The 23,420-nt window shown below is 39.9% G+C and overlaps 1 protein-coding gene and 1 long non-coding RNA gene across 3 annotated transcripts in view; one reads left to right on the top strand and one right to left on the bottom strand.

Annotated features, from left to right (window-relative positions):
* Positions 1 to 2,144: 2,144 nt before the first annotated feature.
* SP3 (Sp3 transcription factor) lies at positions 2,145 to 22,386 on the bottom strand. Of its 2 annotated transcripts, XM_026677696.2 has the most exons (7): positions 21,948 to 22,386; positions 21,369 to 21,526; positions 20,995 to 21,096; positions 10,240 to 11,596; positions 4,660 to 4,852; positions 4,134 to 4,330; positions 2,145 to 3,884 (listed from the first exon to the last, which is right to left on the bottom strand). In XM_026677696.2, exons 1-7 carry the CDS (start codon positions 21,952 to 21,954, stop codon positions 3,568 to 3,570), a joined length of 2,331 nt encoding a protein of 776 aa, XP_026533481.1. In that variant the 5' UTR covers positions 21,955 to 22,386; the 3' UTR covers positions 2,145 to 3,567. The 2 variants fall into 2 exon arrangements, with proteins under 2 accessions (XP_026533481.1, XP_026533480.1); XM_026677695.2 differs by lacking the exon at positions 21,948 to 22,386 and having other exon boundaries at positions 21,369 to 21,536.
* Positions 20,926 to 23,420, top strand: part of LOC148133139 (uncharacterized) — an 18,680-nt gene continuing 16,185 nt past the window's right edge. The window contains exon 1 of the long non-coding RNA XR_015746513.1: positions 20,926 to 21,058. This is a non-coding gene — a long non-coding RNA (uncharacterized LOC148133139). The remainder of the gene's footprint in view (positions 21,059 to 23,420) is intronic.

The following is a 23,420-nucleotide window of genomic DNA, read 5'->3' as shown; positions in this document are numbered from 1 at the left end:
TCTGCAAATTTGATGAGTTCCCCATCTATCCCCTTGTCCAAACCATTGATGAAGATTTGGTGGGATACCAACCGTGTGATTCACATGACAACCATGGCAAAAATAAGGTTGTAAAATTGAGCACAACTCACATAACAGCTGCCGTGCTTTGCAACCAAAATTCTGGCCCCAATTGTGGTCGTATGTTGAGAACTATCTTCTTATACCACTGATTATAACCCATTTGCTTGCTAAAAGCATAAATTGAGGTTTGCCAGATAAGCTGTTAACATCCAGTTTCTCACATAGGCAAACAAGCTGCTCATAGAACCTTGTAAGTATAATATGAAGATAAGAACTTATCTTCCACCAATATTTCCTACTGGTTTGGATTTCAAATCTTATTAGAACATTATATGAGGCTGTCCAGCATGGAGCTCAGAAAGAAACTTTAGATTAAGTACCAAGAGGCCCATTGCCTATATGGAAAACTCTTTCAAATTTAATACAGAGGGGGAAACTGCTCAACTCATAAGCATATACTTTGTGTCTCCCCTCAGCTACCTTTTTGGGTGGATGCTGTCCCACATTATCAAAGCACAAGTGTTTGTTGGCCTACAATCAACACTAAAGGCAGGCTGTCCTCTAAACATTATAGTGAAATGGAGAGGCAGCAACCGTTACCTCAAAATCTCTGAAATATAACTGCTGAATCACAAACTATCATTGAAAAGATGTAGATGGTGGGATCTCTCTAGTCCCTCATGCACATCACTGCACAATCCTGCTTGTATGGAGAAAAAGCTCAGAATATAAACCAATTTCATACAATAGATAAAACTAAATTAGAGGTGATGCATGATGTCTCACGGCAAACAGCTAAATCAACTAATCCAATTGGTATATCAAGGTGATTTCTTGAAAATACATCCCATATAGGCGTTTATAGCTATTCTCAATTATCCAGGTCATGGTTGTCCCAAAGGTGCTTGTCCAAAAGACAACTGAAGTTTCTTGGGGGGGGGGGGCTTCTTGGATGGGAAGCAAAATGTTTTCAAGGAAAAAACAAAACAAAGTCCAATTGCCTTTTGGAAAAGCACCTTTGGGACAACCGTGACCTGGATAATTGAGAATCACTATAGGCCCTTTTTAATTTTATCCAGATGCTTATTAAAATGAGATTATTCTCATTTAGAGAATTAGGTCAATTACAAGGTCTCTATAGGAGTGAATTGGGTATTTGCTGAGAAAACGTGGGCAAATAATCAAGGCACATCAAAAATTTGTTGCAGGACTTATGTTAGGATTACAAGAGGACACGAATAATACAAAATTTAAGAGTAATACCACAAGGACCAGGTAGAATTTAGGAATTGGATGTAATGCAAGATGATATACCTCATGCTATAGGACAGAGGTCTCCAAACTTGGCAACTTAAGACTTGTGGACTTCAACTTCCAGAATTCTCCAGCCAGCTGTTTGCCAAGTTTGGGGACCCCTCCTATAGGAGATCCTTCCAATGGACTTGCTTGCAGTTCTGGCACTACCATAAATTAGCAAACAAGCAGTTATGTATCTTTGCTCCATTGTTTTATGATGATAAAGAAGTAAAACACTGCACCATTCATTCCAAGCAACCATAAAAAATACCAAACCTAGCTTGAACAGCTCCAGCATGACGAAGCAAGTCTGCTGGCATCTTCACAGGCGCCAAAGTCTGCCAGTAAAGACTTCAGCAAAGTTTGCCATTTTTATTTAGGTATTGCTCTAAATGGAGTCACATGGTGTGGTATTTCCAAAAGAATGCCCGCTGGACCACCAGCCTCCCTGCATTCTCTAATACCCCAGTGATCTCATGGGAGGAGTGTTGAGTTTCTTTCAAAGTGTAGGCCCCAATGTCAAAATTGTGTGTAAACAAATCCAAATCAAAGGCGATATATCCAATGAGATCCATCAAAATAAATTGAAAAAATGAGTGTCTTTGAGAACTGCACGTGATTGAAATGAACATGAAGGAAGAATTATACTGGTCTATTGGTCAACAATGAAGCATCTGAGGTTTCCTGTGCAGAGAAATGGTAAAAAGGAATGCTATCTGCCTCCATGAATTTTCAATGAGTCATTTTTAAACAATTAAAAGGCCAAAAAAACCAGAAATCCCAAGTCAAAAGGAAAAAAAATAGTGTTTTATTAACTACCACACTGTTATAATACACTTTAGACGTACAATAAGGTAGCCTTTAAATTTGAGGTGGTTTGAACAAATGAACAGATTTTCCAAATGTTTGTAAATAGTGAACTGTTGCAATTATTGTACTTTTTTTTTTGTAAAACGGTAGAGCACTTACAGACTTGGCTATGCAAATTAAGAGTGTACATATTTTATAGTTGAAAATATAAACAGTAATTAAAAAATAAAAAAATCAGCTTAATAAAAAACATATATGTTTATCAGTTAAATGTACTGGATACATACAATTTAAGGGAAGCATAAAGGAAAGATGTGGATATTTAAATGCAGCTCAACTAACCAAAGCTTGGCAGAAAAAAGCGTTGTAAAACCCTTATTCCACTATCACTAATATTAATATGGACTATTGTCCCTATGGAAATGATTTTCTATTATTTGCATTTGTATATGCGTGTCTGTGTCTGAGTGCTTATGTGTCTTTTTTTTTTTTTACTGAAAATTTACATGATGGCTTTTAAGGCCCTGGCAGACAGATGTATTTGGAGACAAAGTTAGATAAAAATTGCAATTGACATGGATACCCTTAATTTTTGGTCCTCCAATATTCAAGAAAAGGGTATCTTTATTTTTGTTTCATCACCCAAAATGCAGCAATTTATTTTTATTTAAGCCTTGAATAATTTTAAACATCAGTTATATTGCCCAAATTAGTTACTTAAAGAATATTATTAACAAGACATTATTTTGGCAAAATTAAACTTTAAACATGGCTTTTCAACAGGATTTAAAAGGTGACTATCCCTAGAGCTCCATGTTAAAATGTAATTTTCAAAATCTTACAAGAGTAATGCTTAAAATATTGTACATAGTTAACCTAATTAAAATAATTAGCTTCAAAATGACAACTTGATGAGCTAAGTAAAGCCTATACAATGAAACATTTGCTTGGAAACTTGATTTGTCAGTTATGCATAATAAAAATTCCAGTCAAGAAAATTACAAAATTTCTTTTATCATAACATGATTTCTTTTCACCAATCAACTTTTATCTTACAATAGATAAATACCAACATGTTCTCATTTTTACACTAAACCACAAAGGATTGATGCATTTGATTAGACTACCATTTCCATTGTTAAATTTCTTTTTATACAAGTTGGTAAAATTTAATCTCTTCTAGATTCCAAAAGTACCTACAAAACTCATGCAATTTTACCATTTTAATATACTATGGAATATCATACAAAGTAAGGCATTTCAGTGTCATGTATAACCAAGTTACTGTCAATCCAAAAATTTTTGCACATCAATAAAAAGATATCTAAGAACTTAGGAACAATATTCTTCTCACTACTGTATAAAAATAACCACAATTAATAGGTATTTTGTGTATATTTATTCCATTGTCTCATTTCCGGAAACGGTAACAAGCTGTAAAGGTATTTCAGCGTTGGTAAGAATATCTTGATTGCTGGTGCCAGATGTATTAACAGTTCCTATCCCTGAAACAGAACCTTGTTGAATATTAGCAAGGATAAGCGTTGTTCCGCCTGCAGTAATCAAAGTATCCTCCTGTGTTGCTTCGACCGATGCAAGCACTGTACTGCTAGCATGAATAGCTTTTTTATTCTGATGGGTTTTGATGTGTTTGGCAAGATGATCACTTCTCATGAAGCGCTTGGAACATTCTGGACAGACGAATTTCTTTTCACCTGGTCAACATATAAAAAAAGTTTTTTCTTTCACACCAACGCAAATCTTAACACGGCTGAAATTTGAAACTCTTGACAACTCTTCCTTTTCTTTCAATAGAAAAGCACATATGATTTATAAGCACTGCTATAGATGTTTAGAAATCAATAGCGATGGTTACATGAGGTTTTTAACGACCAACTGCTGCTTTAATTTCCCACCCCATATGCCAAAAGAAATAAGTTTTTTAAAAAAATAGATTTGGTCACCTGTATGTGTTCTCCTGTGTCGCTGTAGCTCATCACTACGCGTAAATCTTTTTCCGCAAAACATCCACGTACAAATAAATGGACGCTCTCCAGAATGCCAACGAAGATGAGCTCTCAAATGTGATGTTTTTCCATAGACTTTCCCACATCCTGGTATGTGACAGATGTGTTGTTTCTTCTTTCCCAAATTGGTGCCCCTGTTAAAACATGCAACGAAACAAACATTACTCAAAACACTGACATCATCAAAACATGTTGCATATTACACTGAACTGTAAGAAAATGCATTCATGTACCTCGGCATAGATGTACAGTGAACAAGGGCATTAACTAGCTCGGGAGCAGCATGAGCTGTCACCGCAAAATCTAATGCCACATCCTTCAATCTGTCACTTCCCCATTGGCACCGAAAGAGCAAGATGCACAGCTTTCCCACAGATACAGGTGCTCAATTTAATGATCACTCTCAGTTTTGCCTCATTTATTTTAAAGACATTTGCTAGAAAATGAGACAAGGAATGCATACCTTCCACCACCTTCTTTACAATTGGGGCAAGTGCAAGCTACCCTTCGCAATCTTTTTCCTTCTTGGTGCGGCTGGTCCCCTTCCTCATCCACCACCTGCACCCGCAAATGTGTCAGGTCATTGGTATTCAGTGTAGAATCACCACCAAGTTGCCATTCTTCTGGATCGGGCTCCTCTTCTTTAATCCTAATATCTAAAGGTGGGGGGGGGGGGAGGAGGAGAGAATATTACAGATCAACAGTCAGTTCCATTACACAGAAAGCAGAAATAGCAATAGCACGTAGACTTATATACCGCCTCACAGTGCTTTACACTTTACAGCCCTCTCTAAGCGGTTTACAGTATCAGCATATTGCCCCCAATAATCTGGGTCCTCATTTTATCCACCTCGGAAGGACGGAAGGCTGAGTCAACCTTGAGCTGGTGAGAATCAAACTTCTGATAGTGGGCAGAGTCAGCCTGCAATACTTCATTCTAACCACTGCACCACCATGGCTCTTGAAAACTGTAAATGTCTTAAGCTTTGCAATGTTATCTGTTTATCCTATCTTATCAATCAATCCATTCCAATCTCAGAATGCCAGATGACAATTTATGTACTTTTATTCATAGCTATAAGAACTGCATATCTCTACTGAAAAACCCACATCTAGCCTCAGGTGTCAAATCAATTAAGCATGCTATTAAAAACGTTACAAACAAAAGCAACCATTTTTCTAGCTGGAAAGCAAAAAAAATAATATTTTTTTTTCAAAAAAGGGCTTCTCAATGAAATATGTAAAAGAATTCTATTGAAACTAGAGAGAAGATTTTAAAAGATAAAAATGATGTTTCAAGAATGCTTTAAAAAAATAAAACCTATACCAAACCCTTACAAATTATTCTCTTGGGCTGGCAGCTTCATTGATGTATAGTTGTCTAAACAGCTCAAGCAGATGTTTGATATCAGGTAATGATAATGATAAACTGACACATTAAAAACACATCCAAAAATGGCAAAGATTGAGCAATTAAAACAAACAATTGAAAGTTGTGAACCAGTACAATAACAGTACATCTGTTGGAGAGTTTGCAAAGCTACATGTATAAGTGGGATAGCTGCACCAATGCTCAAGTCAACCTTCAAACCTGTTAAAAAACATATGCTTCCTGTCCTTGGATCAGCTCTATCTGTCTGCAACTGTTTAACTGCCCTTCCCTCCGCATCTTCCAAGAGTTATATGAAAGCTCAGCATGATGCTTTGCCAGTCCTGATGTTGTGTTGAGCATTAACTCTTCCATTTACTCTGAATGGGAAGCCTTAAGAAGCCTATATATGGAAGCAACATTCTTCCCAGACAGAGCAAAGCCAGGGGAAGGAAAGATTACATTCCAGTATGCCAAAGGAAGAAAAAAAAAATCCTTAAATGCCAAGGGCAAGCTTTCAAGAGAAACAGAGCCAATATCAATTAAATACAAAGTTTTTTTTAAAAAAAATCTTTCTAGGTATTCACCTACATTTCATTTGTAGTACTGTTTTAGCATTCAAACCACTATGATTAGCCTATTTTTGTCTAATAATATCCATCTCTATATTCTCCAGTGGTATAAAGGATATTTAATACACTTAATTTACTCTAACATTTAATAGCCTTCAGTTGCTGTAATACAACATATGTATCTATGAAGAACTTCTGTTGAAGAAGGTTAATGTTATAAATCTGTAAAATGTTGCAAGAATAACTTGTAAAAACAAAAAAGATAACCTAATTGCCATTGATATTTGTTTAAGCAACACAAGTTAAATTATAGTGCTTGCTGGACAAATTTCATACTCAATACAAACAAGAATCAAACATATATTTCAAGAAGATATTTAGCGTGAAGGCACTTGCGCGCGCACACACACACACAGACTGCGATTTTCCCACAGAACGTATTATATAATTTGTCATTGGTATTAAAGTTTGATGTTGAGGAAGATATATAATCAAATAATATAATATTGATCCATTTATGAGTGAGATCATCTGTCACAATGGATTGAGGTATCATCAATATGCTGATGATACTCAACTTTATATCTCCATCTCTTGGTGACCCAAGTTATGCTGTCGCTATCCTCTCATAGGTCTTGGAGACTTGTAGGCACCTGGATGCAGGACAATAAGCTATGATGACCTTAACAAGCCTGAGTGGCTTTCTGTACATGGAGTTTCAAGATCTGGGTCTTTGACATCTTTTGTTCTAGATGGGGTTGCACTCTCCGGCCCAGTTAGCAACTTATGGGGTTCTCCTGGACCCATGTCTTCTGCTCAAAGAGCAGGTGGCAGGTGTGGCTAGGAGAGCCTTTGCACAACTTTGGTTTCTGCACCACTCCCTGCACTCAGTCACTACAGCCCTACTGGATTAACTGCACTGCACAACTAGAGCAGAGTGTGGCAGCATGAGCAGTCTTTGGAGCCCCTTAAATGGCCCATGTTACAACGCTGCTTCACAAGCTGCATTGGCTGCCAGTTTGGTCTTTACTTAGAAGCAAGTACTACTCTCTTCAACAGAATTTATTCCCAGCTAAGGGGGCATACAACTGTTATCTTGAATATTGGTACAGATCCATTTGGTTTCAATTTGCCCCAAATATTACTTTTCAAAAGTAAAACCAAAGAACTATTTAAGCTTTCACATGTGTGCAAAAGAATGCTAACAATTCTCTGTTCCTACCACAGTAGCATGTAATATGTTCAGGAATTGTGATCTCATGAAAATCCAGAACAACTGAGGTGTTGAGGCTAGCCCAACAAAGCAACACCTGAGAAACAATTACTTTAGCATCTTGATTCACAAGACAAGTTGTTCCATAAGCACACCCTCCCAAAAAATGTTAAAATATAAATATTTTATGGTTTTGAATAATTCTGAAAAATAAATTTCTTACTGAAATATATGTTTGGGAACATTTGGCTAATTCAGATATATCTTCAAGTGTTCCTCTATAAAAGTACTATAATTTCAACTAGCAAGAAACATACATGGATCTCCCACAAATTTGAGTCCTTTCCTAGATTATTTCACTAGTAAATGTTGACTCATTAAAATTGAATGCATTTATACAAAATGACTGAATATATAAATACATTTTCATTACAACTAAAGATGTATTTATCATCAGAAGAGAAAAATGGATCTAAAATGTAACAATTATGCAAAGTCATGTTTGTTAAAGGACTATTTCAGGTGAAAATTCATTTCGTCTCCTCAGCTGTCAGACATGATTGATAAAATTTTGGAGGATGAAGACAACTTATTCAAACAGTGAGAATTCCATTAAAATTCAGCCTGCCTGAAAAAGTTACATTACAAATGATAAGTCATATGTCAATATAAGAAACATTTATAAATTAATAATTACTGGCTACCATTCCAAATACTGTATGAATTCTTGGCTTTTAATTTCTCCTAGAATATAATTTTAAAAGCTCAATTATTTTTTTAATGATAGTATGCAAATATGTCAGCAGCTACCAATACTGATTAAAAATATCCCCTGTACCAGGAAATGTATTTTTCATCTTCTCTCCCCCTGTAAGTCCTAAATCTGTTGCAGATAAGCTACCAGTATTCTAGAACAGATCTGGACATAGAAGGGCTACCAGGGAGAAGGGGGACATATCTGTTCCTTTAGCAATGACCTAACTGGATATCACTCAGATTTTTTTAGGTAAGTGTAAAATGTTCAAGGAATGGCAGTTTACTACAAGTAATAAAAACATAATATTTTAAGTTTTTTCTTCTGTTCAATCATGTCCAAATTTCAGAAACTGCCTGGACAAGTCCCTACAGTTTTCTTGGCAAGATTTTTCAGAAGCAGTTTGCCACTGCCTTCTTCCTAGGGCTGAGAGAAACTGACTAGCCCAAGGTCATCCAGCTGGCTTTGTGCAAAAGGTAGGAGTAAAACTCATAGTCTCCTGGTTTCTAGCCTTAAGTAATACATCAAACTGGTTCTCTGGTATGGTTAGAAAACCTAGATAATTCAGTTATTTAAAAAGAGTGGTTTTGAAAGCTTTTTAGTCAATGAGGTTAATCAATAATCTTATTTCTAGACCACACATTCTTCAGTTTCAGGCTTCCAAATAATGGCCCATAGGACTAAAAAGTGGATAATCTGCATTACTTCCCCAAAAAATGCATATTGACAGAAATCACATTCTTATCTCCTGCCCCCTGGACTCCTATCGTATGATGATTTATTTGTACCAGTATCAATCATAAGTCAAGCAACTAAAAATGTATTAAGGAAACATGGCCAAAGATAGTAACATCCTTCTTCATGCAATCTTCTCAGAAAAGAAAAAATATCCTTATATGCATTCCTATGGGAAAATGTTTAATCTTATTTTATGATGGATTTCACAGCTCTCATTTCCCTGTTCCCCAAAGCACTTTCATATTTGTGTTTATTGCTTCCTTAAGGAAGTAAACTGGCCTACAGCCGATTCACTGCATTTGGTTATAGCCTGTACAATAGTTGCCATTCAAACTTATATTGCAACTTCTATGTATAGGTGCTGCTTTAAGATCTGGCATAAGTATCCTGCAAGACTACCAAGCTAGGACATAGCATCCTCTTTTCCAAAGTGCTCTCTACAATTCACCAATATATCCTCTTTCCCAGGGTCAAGTGTGCACACATAGTCAGTCCATAATAAAAGTGTGTGGCATGTAAACCTCCAGATAAAAAAAGATTATTCCGTCTTAAAAGGGGATGCAGCAGAATCAGATAGTGGTCCACCATCTTGTTTGTGACAGAAGCCAATAATGTATCTCAAAAAGAGGTTATGAGTGCCAACAGTCCGCTTCCACTTTTATTTTGCATGATGTATTTCCAGAATCCTAGGGATATACAATATATAACCACCATAACTAGCAGCCAATGATGCCTTCATTGACAAAAATTAAATTAAATTAAAAAGCTATCTGCTGTCAAAACAAACAGCACAATTCAAGTATCTATTACACGTTAACAATTATTATTGCCTGCCCATGTTGTCCACCATGGAGCTTCATCTCATGACACTAGTTTGTATTATTGGGAGATGGGGAAAAAAAAAAATCTATCCACTTTCTTCGCGCCTCACAGTGCATTAAAAAAATATTCATATTCCCCTTTCTTTTTTTCATAAAATAATTACCAAGCCCATATACCAGAGCACTGTTTTTGAAACTCCTCGTTTTCAAAATAAATTTGTCAAGTGGTTTCATAAAATGAAGTTAACAGAAAAACACACCTGGACTTTCTGTTTCGAACCAATTGTAGTGTTTCAGTTCTAAAATCAATTTATGTTGTTAACCGCTTGCTTTTGCTTTAAGCTTACAAAAAATGAGATGAGCTAATGGAGCATGAATGTCCAAATCTAGTATCAAAAATCGTTTAGAATCCAAAATTTGGAAAATATAAATTTAAAAACATCAACTCGACAAATCACAAATTAATTTAACCAAGAATAAGCATCAGAATTTTAGTCTGCATGAAGAGAAAAGTTCTGTATGCTTCAATAATTATGATTACTTTTACCATAATTCAAAGCATTAGTTTTACCATACCTGCAGGACTGTCAGCATTTTCTCCGGGATGCAGTTGAATACCTCCAGAGTCTATGGAATTTATGGTAACTGTTTGTAGGTTTGGCAACTGAGCAGTACTTAGACTAACAGGAGTCGAAGTCAAGGCCCCACCTGCTGCAACTTGACCAAGAGTGAGGGTCTGCACAGGTGTCAATGTTATTTGTTGGCCAGGAGCATTTTGAAGCTGCAAGTTCTGCAAGTTCTGTACTCCTTGGACTTGAAATGTTTGCCAAGTTATTTGCCCAGATGGGGTCACTGTCTGTGCCTGGATTAAAAAAGTCCCAGGGTTCAACTGAAGCTGAAGATTCTGCAAAGCCTGTTGTGATATACTTTGGCTGGCTTGCACACCATGGATTGTCTGTTGCGCTATACCTTGTACAATCTGAGCCTGACTCGTCGTTTGTTGAGATTCTTGAAGCTGTATATGTTGTACAATAGGCTGTGCTGTTGAGACCTGAATATTTTGGGCCTGTGTCTCCTCCGAGACAGATGTTTGGATGTAATTTCCCTGAAGATCTGAACTGTGGACCTGCCCACTAGTGGAGGGCAAACTATTTGAATTTTGTTCTAATATACTAGTATTGTCTATGGTTACAGGCAGTTGTTGTGAGGATGACGACGTTGGCACAAATAAGTCTGTATCGGTGGTTGTTTCCGTCATTTCAGGAGAAACCTGTTCTGCAGTCCTATCAGAAGTGTCCGAACTATCCATTGCCTGTGCAGTGCTTATCAAGTGTCCATCGGCATTAATGCCTGCAGTCATGGTTTGAGAACCACTTAGTCCCAGAGAATCTAGATCAACGCTATTGATGGGAACAAATGCAATGTTTCCTGGCAGCCCAAGAGGAACATTAGCAACTACCTGTGCTTGCCCAGGAAAAGATGAACCACCAATTGTCACCCCTTGGACTTGGCCAGTCTGTGATAAAATATTCTGAATGTTACTAGAGGATGTTCCAGAGGCAATAATGGTTTGATTGGAGGCAGGAATGATCTGAATTTGACCAGTTTCTTGATTCACACTACCATTATCAGAAGAGGCTGCAAAACCAAGCTGAACCTGCTGACCATCAGCTGTCTGTATCTGGGGTATTACTTGATATTGGACATTGGACACAGTACCATTTGATGAATCTGAACCAGGTGCCACAGAAAATATCTGCTGATTCTGCAGACTTTGAAGAGGAAGAACGTACTGTCCACTTGAAGTTACTGTGGCAGCCCCCGGGATCTGTACTATATTGCCGGCTTCATCTTTAATAGTTGTAGGTGTGGCAGACAATACCTCCCATCTATTTGGTGTTCCTGCTAACTGTACAGAGGTCAAATCTCCTGTCTAAACAAAAACAAAAACCAAATTAAAATGTCTGTGTAAATGACAGATGAGCAATACATTACTTGTATGTACATAGTAAGCCAAATAGCTCAATCTTAGTTCCATATAAAGTTAAATTAAAAAAAAACCACAGCTGTTCTCCACACACAGAAACCTTTTTTCCGTTGTTGCTTTAACCACTTTACAATTATTAATTCCTTACATTAATAGACTCGGAACTGTTAATTGTAGAATAGCACCTATAACAAGCAAGTAGCAACTTATGCAATTTTATTTATTTATCTTGCTTTTTGATTAACTCCGTTTACAGAGTTTGTTTAAACAGTGGGTTCTTGAAAAGGAACTATTTCAGAAATTGTGCATTTATGTACATATATTTGAATAACTGAAGAACAAGAAATAGATTTTGACTTGTTATGCCAGGATGCAAACAAGTTAATCCTATCAAGTTAGCCTCTTCGTTTTTACACATGTGTCAGTAAACATAATTAGAAAGACGTCTATTATATACTAATTCCTACTTTAGATAAACTAGAAAACCATAATTAACTCTGAAACATTAAAACATAGTTGAGGGTAGTTTGATAATCCTCGGATTCTGAAGTTGTTAATCATAATTTCTCAATTAAAATAAAAGGGAAACTTATCATTAGCAAGATACATCCTATTTGTTTAACAACTTTCCCCAAAGTGGAGGCCAAGATTTATTCATCTCTTAGTTTAATAAGTTGTGACTGCTTACACTAAGAAACTGGGGAGGTCTTTTCTCTGACACTACCTTTGATTTGAACAGTTTGACCTCATCAAGTAATTCCGTACAAGATGAATGTATTAGGTTACTGCCTTTCCCAAAGTATCTTAGCCACATCTCTGCTGTGTTGGATGTCCCTCTTTACAAAACCCTTTCAATTCCAACTTTATGCATGCATACAGGTAGTCCTTGACTTGCCACAGTAGTAACCTTTCAAAGTTACAACAGCACTTAAAAAAGTGACTTATGACTATTTTTCAGTTACAACTTTGTAGCATCCCCATAATCACATGGTCAAAATTCAGACCCTTGGCAATTGGTTCATATTTATGACCGTTGCAGTGTCCCAAGGTCATGTGATCACCTTTTGCAACCTTTTGACAAGCAAAGTCAATGGGGAAGCCAGATTTACTTAACTGAGTTACTAATTTATCAATTGCAGTAATTCACTTAACAATTGTGGCAAGAAAGGTTGTAAAAGGGGGGCAAAGCTCACTTAATAAATGTCTCACTTAACAACAGAAATTTTGGGCTCAATTGTGGTGGTAAGCTGAAGACTACCTGTATTGCACTTACACGTATAGCTCCTTAGCAAAAATTTATTGTAAGCGATTAAATGCTGACCTTTACATTAATTTCACATTTTGAAAGCATCAATATTTCTAAGTCAGAGGAATAATGAAAGAAGGTATACGTGGTTATATAAAAATGATAAGTGATTTGTTTTGGAGGTTAAGAAATATATGATTCAGGATCCTACAGGAGAATCACAGCTATGCTGATAGTTATATAGTCAGGGGTGTTCAAACTTGACAGCTTTAAGACTTGTGGACTTCAACTCCCAGAATTCATCCTCCAGTCATGTTAGCTCAGGAATTCTGGGAATTGAAGTCCACAAGTCTTAAACTTGCCAAGTTTGAAGACCTTTGTAATAGATACTTATATTTTAAGCTAAAATTACATTGCATAAATAGCAGCAAGAAGTATTTTCCACCCATACCCATGGCACTGTTAGCCTGAATTAGGGCACAGAAAATCAAGGTATTTCAGTTTATTACTCTCAACTGTAGAGCTGACATCATTTTAGCTTTCTTCTCCTTCAAACACAGCTCTATAAATTAATGAAATTTGAGATAATACTACCGCACAGCCTAATTTTTTTGATGTTCAAAAAATTCACAAGGAAGAAATATGAACAAATCTAATACAATATCATCTTTGGTCCTTTTTAAATACTAGCTGTTGCATTTATAAGAATGCAAGGTGGGCATAAAAGATGCAGCCACTATAATTTAGCTATTAAAAACGTTTTGGAGAAAATTTGAAAATAGAAAAGAGTTGAGCTCTTTTTCTATTTCATCTTCTTTACAGTTTACACTATTAATCATTCCCCACTTAAGTAACTCTCCAAAAAGATTATCTGTGCCCAACCTTGGAAATAACACATGATTTCTACTCTTGGCCTTACATGTGTCTATTTCTTCTGAACTACAATGTGCTTATATTTTTCCTTTACATGAATTTTCCTGCATGGTTATTTTTAAAATATTTGATGTACAAAGCCAAAGAAGCAGAAGGAACAACAGAGCTTCTCTCTTTCTCTCTCACGCTCTCGGCACAGTTTCAAAAACTGAAATGACAGTATTCCTTTCCTTTAAAGTCCTGAAAGACACCTCCTTGTAACACAAGGCTTTCCTCTTACATGTGGCAACCAGGAGCAGAGTTGTACAGCTCTACGATTTCTATTCAGTCAGATTCTATTAAGATACACATCTTCCAAGAATCTTATGATCTTCTAACTGAAAATGTTTTTAACTACTTCCAACTTTTCTGGAATGCTAAAGTTGCACATCTTTAGCTATTTTTCCCCAGGGGTTTCCTGAGACTTCAGATTTCACATTTCGGAGTGTGAAAAGGGTATTTTAAAAAAACACATAGTAAAAAATGTAGCAAAAAAAAACCCCAACCATACATTTCTCATTATGTTCATGCAATAAAAAACAACAGAAAGAACTCTTTTAAGTGTGAGATACAAATTCATATTGGTTCCAAAATATTGCTGGCAAGAATAGACCTTCTTAATTTTTTATTTTATGCAATCCATTCCATCATCTTTCAAAGTGTTTGAGGAGCATGTAATATGCTAGGAGTTATCAGTGTGGCACTTGTGCACAGCATCACATAGATCAGGGTGTCAAACTCGATTTCATTGAGGGCCGCACCAGGGTTGTTTGACTTCAGGGGACCAGGGTGAACATGGCCTGGAGGGGTGTGGCGAGCTTGACGTCACTGGTGTTGGGTGTGGGTGTGTGTGTGCCAGTGGTGACCTGAGCTCTCTGCCAGTGAAAATGGGTTCCCAAGCTCAGTTTTTGTCTGTGACAGCCTCCTGCAACCCTCTGCCAGTGAAAATGGAAAAGGCATCACGGGCCAGTCCTTTACTGTTTCCAGGACGGCCTCGCGGGCCAGATCCAACCACCCTGCAGGCCGGATCTGCCCCCCCCGGACTTGAGTTTGACACCCCTGACATAGTTGATCCCCACAGAGAGGACCCAAGAAATTCCAATTTTAAACAAAAAATAATTTAAATTTATTACATATGGGCACTGCGCCATCTCAATTTTTGTTGGCATTTTCCCTCGATTTGGATATCTTGCAGAAATGTGAATAAATCGTATGTGTAACCTTGATTATTTCAAGTTGGTAATTACTGATGTACTGTATGGTCAATTCAAATTTTGCATTCAAGAGAAAATATGTTTGCAAAATATTTGGTTATTAAATTTTTATGCCACCCATCTCTCCTATTATAAGATCACTCTGGGCAGCTAAATAAATAAAAAGGAGGGAAATATGTCACAGTCTAATAAATGGAATTATGCATTTTGACACACCATATAATAGATAACTAAGGATATAAAGGAAATGCATATTTGCCTTTAATAATACATTCACAGAAATGGAAAGGAAACTAAAACTGTATTTATATGTTAATAGTATCAGCACACATAGATCTGAATCCAGATTTCACATTCTATAACACATTCTATTTCTAGGTCAGTGGGATCTGTCCTGCCAAAGAAAGCAGGTACCCTTTTCCAATTTCTTCCCTGTGCAGCTGCTTGAGTTTTCTAAAATGTGTTTCATATACAAGTGTACAATTAAAACACCCTAACTTTTTTCAGCTATTGATCTAAAGTAGCATCACGACTTAACTTTTTCATTCCTTTCTCAAAATGGCAGAGCTCCTATTGCCAGCAACTAGTATTTTAAGCCACTCACAGTCAAAGAACACCTTAGCAATTTATGATGCTTGTTTTGTCCAATAAAATGCCACAATTCTGAAACTTGATATTTTCCTAGGGTTTTTTTTTTATATAGCCTATTGTTTTTACTATTAGAGGTGGTAATGGATGTACAAATCTGCAATATTGTTGATATGTAAAAGAGAGGAATGTGTATGCATATGGCAAAAGTATATCCTTCCTTTTATTAGTCATTAACTTCATTTTCAGGAGGTCCTTATATCCATTCAGTGTACCTTCCCTAATTCAGAAATCATCCCAATCACATTTATATGGATTCTATGTTACCATCACCAATGTCTTGAGCAGCATAGCTAGAAGGATAAAGGAAGTTCATTTCACTATAGTGATCTTGATTCAGTAGACCTGGAATAGGTTCTCCTTCACTATTAGCAGCAGGAAACCAAGAAAGCTGCCACATATAAGGTCTCTACCGCAACTTTCCAATCAGTGGGCTACCAGGAGTATACTCACACACTGAGTAGCTCACCCAAAGAGATTATGTGTTGAGGATTGCAGAGTGGAGGTCAGCAACCAGAGTAACTTGTGAGGGTTTAAAACCAATGTTAATTTTAAATAGCCATCCAAGATCCATCTTCCCAGAACATCCCTTTCTTGAGAGGGTTATTTTTAAAGTAAAGCCTTCCTAAAAGGCTGAAAATTATAGCTTTCATTTTTTAATGACAACATTGCTGTTTCCTTCATAGCTCCCCAAGGCCACTTTTTTTTTTTTTTTTGCAATATCTTCACTCTACCCTATCTCACACAATATTTCTTTTCTAAATTATCATGAATGAGGGAATGAGTCTTGGGTTCACAGAAATTGGAGGAAAAATTATTCCATTTTTTACTTAGTTAACTATTACCTATGCAATCAAAGAATTGTAATTAACTCTAGTTCTTGTTCAACCAATCAATATCAAAATGCACTTTGATATATTCAGAACTGCACCAGTACAAATTTCATTTGCTTACATTAGCTGCTACGTAAGGAAGAAATATTCATTTGTGTACAACTTACATTGTCCAGAAGAAAAAGGCAAAAATAGGCGAAGATGCTTTTTGTGATTATTTTACAGAAGTATTATTAACATAAGGTGATGTATTAAACAAATTGATTCTATGCTACATTGAACAATCTTACAACAACTCTTTGTCTCTGAGAATGATCAAGTTATCAGAAGCTACTTGAAACCAAAAGCTTTAGCTATATTTAAGCATAAGTATAAACTTATTAATTGTAACGTCAGAACCTAAATCAGTTGCTTAACTTATACAAGATGCCACTAGTCATTATTTTGATAGTCATTTATTTTGAGGTATGTTTATATCAGATTCATGATTCCATAGTAAAGATTTAAGCAATCAGTCTTGAATGACCCAGTATGTCTTTGTAAGAACACATAATTAAAATTGCTATATATTGCCACTATGTAATTGGGACAAGTGCACACAATTAAAATGTATGATAAATATCATTAGATTTAACTCCCAAACTAAATGTATTTAATTAGAAGCAAACCCCATCAAGTTCAAATGAACTTTGCTTTCTTATTAAGCGATTCTAAATCATAATGCAAGAAGACTTTAAATGCATTGATTATGGCATGTAAGTCATATACTGTACTTCCCTTCCTGATAACATTAATCAGAAATCAAATTTCCATTTGTAGGATGGGATAATTTAATCTACCCTACAGTATTCCTGGATCCAGCTCTGGATGATGCCTGGCCCAAAAGCATGCATAACTTCCTGTCCAACTTCAAAATGTAAAAAAAAAAGAGCAGAGATGGAGAAAATGGCACAGATGAGGGGAAAAAATCAATACAGGAAATAAACAATAGAATTAATTAAATAGATGAATTACTTATGACAGAAAGCTAGATTATAACACAACAAACAAACATGCACACACATGTAAATCAACAAAAATAAAGGCAGCAAAAGTAGTTATAGGAAAATATTTAGAAACAGTTTGACTAAAAAATACAAGCAATTAATGCAAGAAGTGTGCTGTTATTTTTTCTAACACTTGGTAAAATTACACAAAGAAATATCTAAAGTGAGCTGCTGTAAATGTGTGTGCATTGTATTATATTAATTATATTGATACCAACCTTTTTACTAAATTCCCAGATGCCTTTCTATCAAAAATATCATGTACCACAGCTCCACATACGCTCCAGCCTGACTCAAATTATTTTTTAAAATAGAGATAAATAGAGATAACACCATTAAAATATATCAGCAAAACTGTCTGGAAACAATGAATTTAAATCACTAATTCAGCAGTGGACCAAGCATGTCCACAAAGGCCAATCTGGGCACAATTTGCATGAGGTATAAGGAGAACTCTCAGCAGATGTAGATGAGTAATCAGCACAGCTGTTTTAGAAAGGAAGACATATGCTTCCAGACACCTTGCAAAGGACACCTCATAGAATAAAAAGGTATTTTTTAAAAAAAATCAAGTCACCTTCAAATTGGTCTCAACTCTTACTGAGACGTACATGGTCACATTCACAATTTTTCCATGAGATATGGAAGTGATGTACCACTGGGATGCTTATTTTGAACCCCTAGTCAGCCTGCAGCACTAGATTTCTCAGATGATCTCCCATTCACTAAGATGAATCCTGCTTAGCTTTCTAAATTACTGGAAGTTAACAGTCAAAGCAGGGTCTAAAGAAAGACATGTATCACTATGATCACCTACAAGGTCCCTTCCAACTCTGATTATCTGTTATCTGATCAGGTACAACAGTTGCAAGATCAATCACAATATTGGTTGCTGCTACTACCTGCCATTGAAAGCTAGGCACATGACTCCAGAGCTGAATCTAGGAACGTGATCAGATTTCAAGCAGGTCTGTTTAAAACCGACCTGAAAACTTGTCCGCTGCAGACTGAGTATTTGTTTCTCTAAATTCCTATTTTGGCTACTCAGAGACAGTTTTAATTTTTTTAGTTTGATTTGCACATTACAGATAGTTCTCAATTAACATTTTGTCATTTGAATTTATGATAGACCTCCCCAGAACTTATGACCAATTTCCAGAGTCACAATGACCACACACATCCCTGTGGACATGTGACCACATTTTGGATTCTTGGCAACCAGCTTATCTTTATGGCCATTCACAGCATCCATGATCAATGCAGCTATAATTTGTGACATTTTTTACTGGTTTCTGTAAACGACCATGATCCTAGCTTCGAATCTGGCCACATGATGCCTCAAATTACAATTGCAGTGACTTACCATCATGGGATTCGCTTAACAACTGCCATAAAGTGGTTGTAAATTTATGTCTGATCTTATGGATGCCTTAACTTAAGGTCATGACTTACAACTGAAATTCTAGTCCCAGTTGTAGTCATAAGTCAAGTACCTGAATCTATCATTTACTGTCTATTGAGTTTTGGGCAAACTGAAACTGGAGGAACAAACACTAATCACAATCAGTGGTGGGATTCCAATTTTTTTACTACTTGGTTCTGTGGGCGTGGCTTGGTGGGTGTGGCAGGGGAAGGATACTGTAAAATCTCCAGTCAGAGGTGGTATTTGCCGGATCTCTGAACTACCCAAAATTTCCGTTACCGGTTCTCCAGAACTGGTCAGAACCTGCTGAATACCACCTCTGATCACAACCATTATTTTATTTGAACCCATTTTTCCCATTACATATTTACATAAAACCAGAAATAAGTTGATAATAGTTTAAACTTGCCAAGGGCAACCTTTTTTTCCTGATTTTTTTCATGTACCTCTTTGCAACTTTTGGTCCTGAATTCACATAGTAAATTCCCAATTTTCTGCTTTAAAAATCATAGCAAATTCTGTAGGCCAAGACCACATTTAGGTTGAAAAATTTCAATAATCATGTCAAAAAACCTCAATTCAGAGTGTCTGAGACCACGCTGTGTTATTTTTTTCACTATGTCACATTTAGGACGTGTCTGAACATGTGTAACACCTGGCTTCATTCCAGGCTCTCACACTAGCTCACAGAGGCTGTGGAGAAGTGATAAACTTGGAAGCATATATTACTTTTCTATTGTGCTAAAGAGATAATACTTGTTTGCTACCTGAAGTTACTATGCTTTTAGTATGTTTTTAAGTTACAGCAAAGTTGATAACTTATAGTATAGTTACAGAAAAGTGTATAAACTAAGCATTAAATGACAACTGCATGGAAGTATAAGAGTCACAAACTGTCATGGGATCATACTTCCTAGGTATGTTTATTGAAAAGTCCCTACAAATTTCACAGTACTTGTACAGACTATACACAAGATTGCAAACTTTGAAAAAAGATACAATTAGTCCCCCACCCCTTTTAATATAAACCCTGAAACCTATGAAACATGAAGTTTAGAAAACTCAAAAATGGTGCAATTTTCATTCAGGATCAGGGTAGTGTTCACTACCATATTTCAACATTAAAAGCCAGCCCTTCTGCTTTTCTTACACAGATAAATTCCTGAGACATGAACTAAACAAGCCATCCATCAAGAAGTTATTTCACCCATCGAATGTAATCCTTTCCTCATTCAAGTTGGCAAAACCATCAACTCCCCCCTCCCCCAAGCCTTTCAGATGTTCCTAATAATCTCAAGGGCTTAAAGCCCTCTCAAAGGAAACCCCGCTCCCCAAAGGACATAAAGAGAGGCCAAGCATTAAGGAGGGGATGGGAAAAAAACAACTTCTGATTACTTTTATCTTCCACGATCTGCAATGCACACCCCGACCCAACCCAGAAAACAGCCTTCAAAGCAGCTCTCTCGCTTCCGCTAGGGACTACTGACTCCTTTTTTTTTTTTTTTCCAAACAGCCATTTTACACGCTTAAAGTGCATCCTGTCTTTCAGCCCAGCCTTCATTTTGTCTGATTGTGGGGTTCCGGGGGACACAGCTGACAGTCCAGGAAGGAGGAGGGAACAGAGGGTTGTTCGGGTGTTTTTTTTTTCAGGGACCAAACCCCCCGTTTATCTCCCATTTGTTGCGGGGGGAAGAAACCCGCCGTCTTCCCGCCTCCCCACCCCCGTCGAGAAGCAGGGAAAAGGCGCCGCGGCGAGAGGCGAGGGGGAAGTCCCAGCGCCGCCTCCCTCCTCCCTCAGGGAGACCGGCTCCTCCTGGAGAGGCAGGGGAGCCTGGGGACCCCTCTCCGGCAGGTCGGCCTTGCGATCGTCCCTCCCCGGGCGGGCGGGCAGTACGATGCGGTGTCTCCCCGTCCCTCCCCCGGGCGGGCGGGCGGGCAGGCAGGCGGGCGATCTGCGCCGTCTCTCTCTCCCTCTCAACCCCCTCCGGCAGGCCGTGCGAGCGCGGCGGGGCGGGCACTTACCGCTCCGGCAGATGGAGAAGCGGCGTCGTCCTCCTCCGGTGACGGCGGCCCGATCTTGCTGCAGGTAGCCGCCAACAGCGCCAGCGGCGACGGCTGGGTGTCCTATACGCGGCGGGCAGGCCGGGGACAGAGAGAAGCGGGAGGGGAGGTTAGAAGGGCGACCCGCCCGCCGGCCTTCTTCTTTCTCTTGCGCCGCCACCGCCTCCCTCCCCCTCCTCCTCCCTCCGGACAGCGCGCGCGGCGGGGGCGCCTGCGAGTCCTGCGCTCGCGACGTGTCACCGGGCAGCACGCGGGCGGGCGGGGGGGGGGGAGGGTGGAAGAGGCGCTGCGGGGGAGGGAGGAGGCGTCGGCCAGCCGCCCGGCTCCGCGTTTACCTGGGGAGTTCCGGCTTCGTCAGAGGCGTCGGCCGAAGCGGCTGCCGAGGCCCCGTTTCCCTGCTGCAAATAGTCGCCGTGGGGGCCGCCGCCGCCGCCGCCGCTGCTGTCCACGTCCAAGGCAGCCATTTCCTCTTGTTTCACGGGCTTCTCGGGAGCTGCGGGCATAACGGGGAAGCGAAGGCGCGGGGGGGCAGAGAGGAGAAAGGCGGAGGGAAGCGGGGAGTGTGGGGGTGGGCCGGTTGTCGGGCGGCGGGGGAGGGGAGGGGAGGAGAGTCACTGACTGGAGCGCTTGCCCCCTCCCTTCCCCATCGCCCCAGCGCTCCCTCCCGCGCAGAGGAGCCCGCCCTGCTCTCCTCCTCCCGCCCGCCAAGCGCAGCCCTCCTCCTCCTCCTCCTCCTCCCTCCGTGCTGCCGCCGCCGCCGCTGCCCCTGCCCCTCTTCTCCCTCCTCCCCTGGCTCTGCTCCTCCTGCTGCTGCTGCTCAGTGCCGCTCGAGCCACACTCCCAAGCAGACGCCCGCCCGCCCGCCGGACCCGGGAGCAAGAGCAGCAGGAGCCGCCGCTGAGGCCCGTACGTACCCGTCATGGCGTGGAGGAGCCAGCGGCCAGGGGCGCCTTCTGCCGACTTGGCAGGCGGGGAGGGAGCGAGCGAGAGGCAGGAAGGAAGGAAGGAGAGCGAGCGAGCGCTGGCTGGCTGGCTGGCGCTCTCTCTCCCCCCCCCCCGGCGCGCGCAGGCCCCGCTTGCGCCGCCGCCGCTGCTGCTGCTGCTGCTGCTGCCACTAAGGCGAGGCGGCCGCGGCTGCTGCCGGGGACATGCTTATGGTGAGCTCGGGCGGCGGCGGTGCTGCTGCTGGTGGAGGTGGCGGCGGCGGCCTGGAGCCCACTCCGGGGTTTTCCCCTATTTTGATTGACGGTGCGAGGAAGCCGAAAGGTGGGGCTTGCAGCAAGGGAAGAGGGGGCCCGGCCGACTCCGCCGCCACCACCACCACCGCCTTGCCCGCCAGCCCGGAACTTCCGCCTTCCCAAGACGCTCCCGTCAGCTGATTGGCTGCGGGCCGCCGAGCTCCGCGCCGTCACTGGCTGGACCGGGCTGTCGCTCCTACGCTGCGGGTGCCCCCCCCTCCTCCTTTGCCGAGGTGGCTTCCTGTTTGCCAGGGTTTGTGTGAGAGACAATGAGCGCGGCCTTCTCGGAGGCGTCCGCGCTGCGGGGGAAAGGAGACCGGTGTTTTGGCCACCTCGCGGCGGGGCAGGCAGAAGCGGGACCGCTCCCCTCTAAAAGACACCCGTAGAGTCAGTGTTAAGTGTCCTGTTAAGGCGGAGGGCGTGCGCTTGCTCTGTCCGCCTCTGATTCCCCCCTTTGCCCTGCGGAAGGGCCGGGAGCGCTAGGATGGGTTGCCACGGGGAGAGATTGGAAACTTTGCTCTCTCGGGTGCCCCATGACTGCCCGCGACAGCGGACTCAGGGCGGAGGGAAAACGTGGAAGCCGCGCAGCCCTTGCGCTCTAGAAAGGATAAGGAGGAAGAAGCGCGCAGGAACACAAACCTCCCCATGAAAATCTCAAGAGTGGCCGAGTTGGGCCCGCGGATCTGCCTCAAGACCCCAAGGGGCATTTTCTTCGCGTGTTCTCTAACGGAGCTGGCCTTTCTATCCCTTTGTGTGTGTGGTTTCTTTCTTTTTTTAGCCATTGTTTTTTTAAAATAATGCCCCAGTTCTCAGATTTTTCAGAACAATCTGTCACGGAGGGTTGGTGTCTTCAGTAAAGAGTGTAGTTAGAAGGACTTGCCTTGATAAAACAAAAACAAAAGGCCTAATCCACATTTTAAAACCGAATGACTGAACTTCCATTGGGATTAATACTTCTGAATTGTTCCTCTGAGGAGCAATTACATCTCAGTGAACTCTGAAGAAATAACCATTGGTTCTAAGTGTTCTGCGGTTAATTCTCCAGTGAAGTGAAAAAAATTTCATTTTTAAAAAGTGAAATCTTGGCTTAATAATTTTATATCTACATTGAGTTTTTCCATTGCTAGAAATCCCACTCTAAAAAAGTAT

Source organism: Notechis scutatus, chromosome 1, assembly GCF_049901735.1.
Source record: "Notechis scutatus isolate UNSWTSFEM ecotype Mainland chromosome 1, rNotScu1.2, whole genome shotgun sequence".
Lineage (NCBI taxonomy): Eukaryota > Metazoa > Chordata > Lepidosauria > Squamata > Elapidae > Notechis > Notechis scutatus.
The sequence above is the reverse complement of the archived record's forward strand: the minus strand, read 5'-3'. Positions and strand labels throughout refer to the sequence as shown.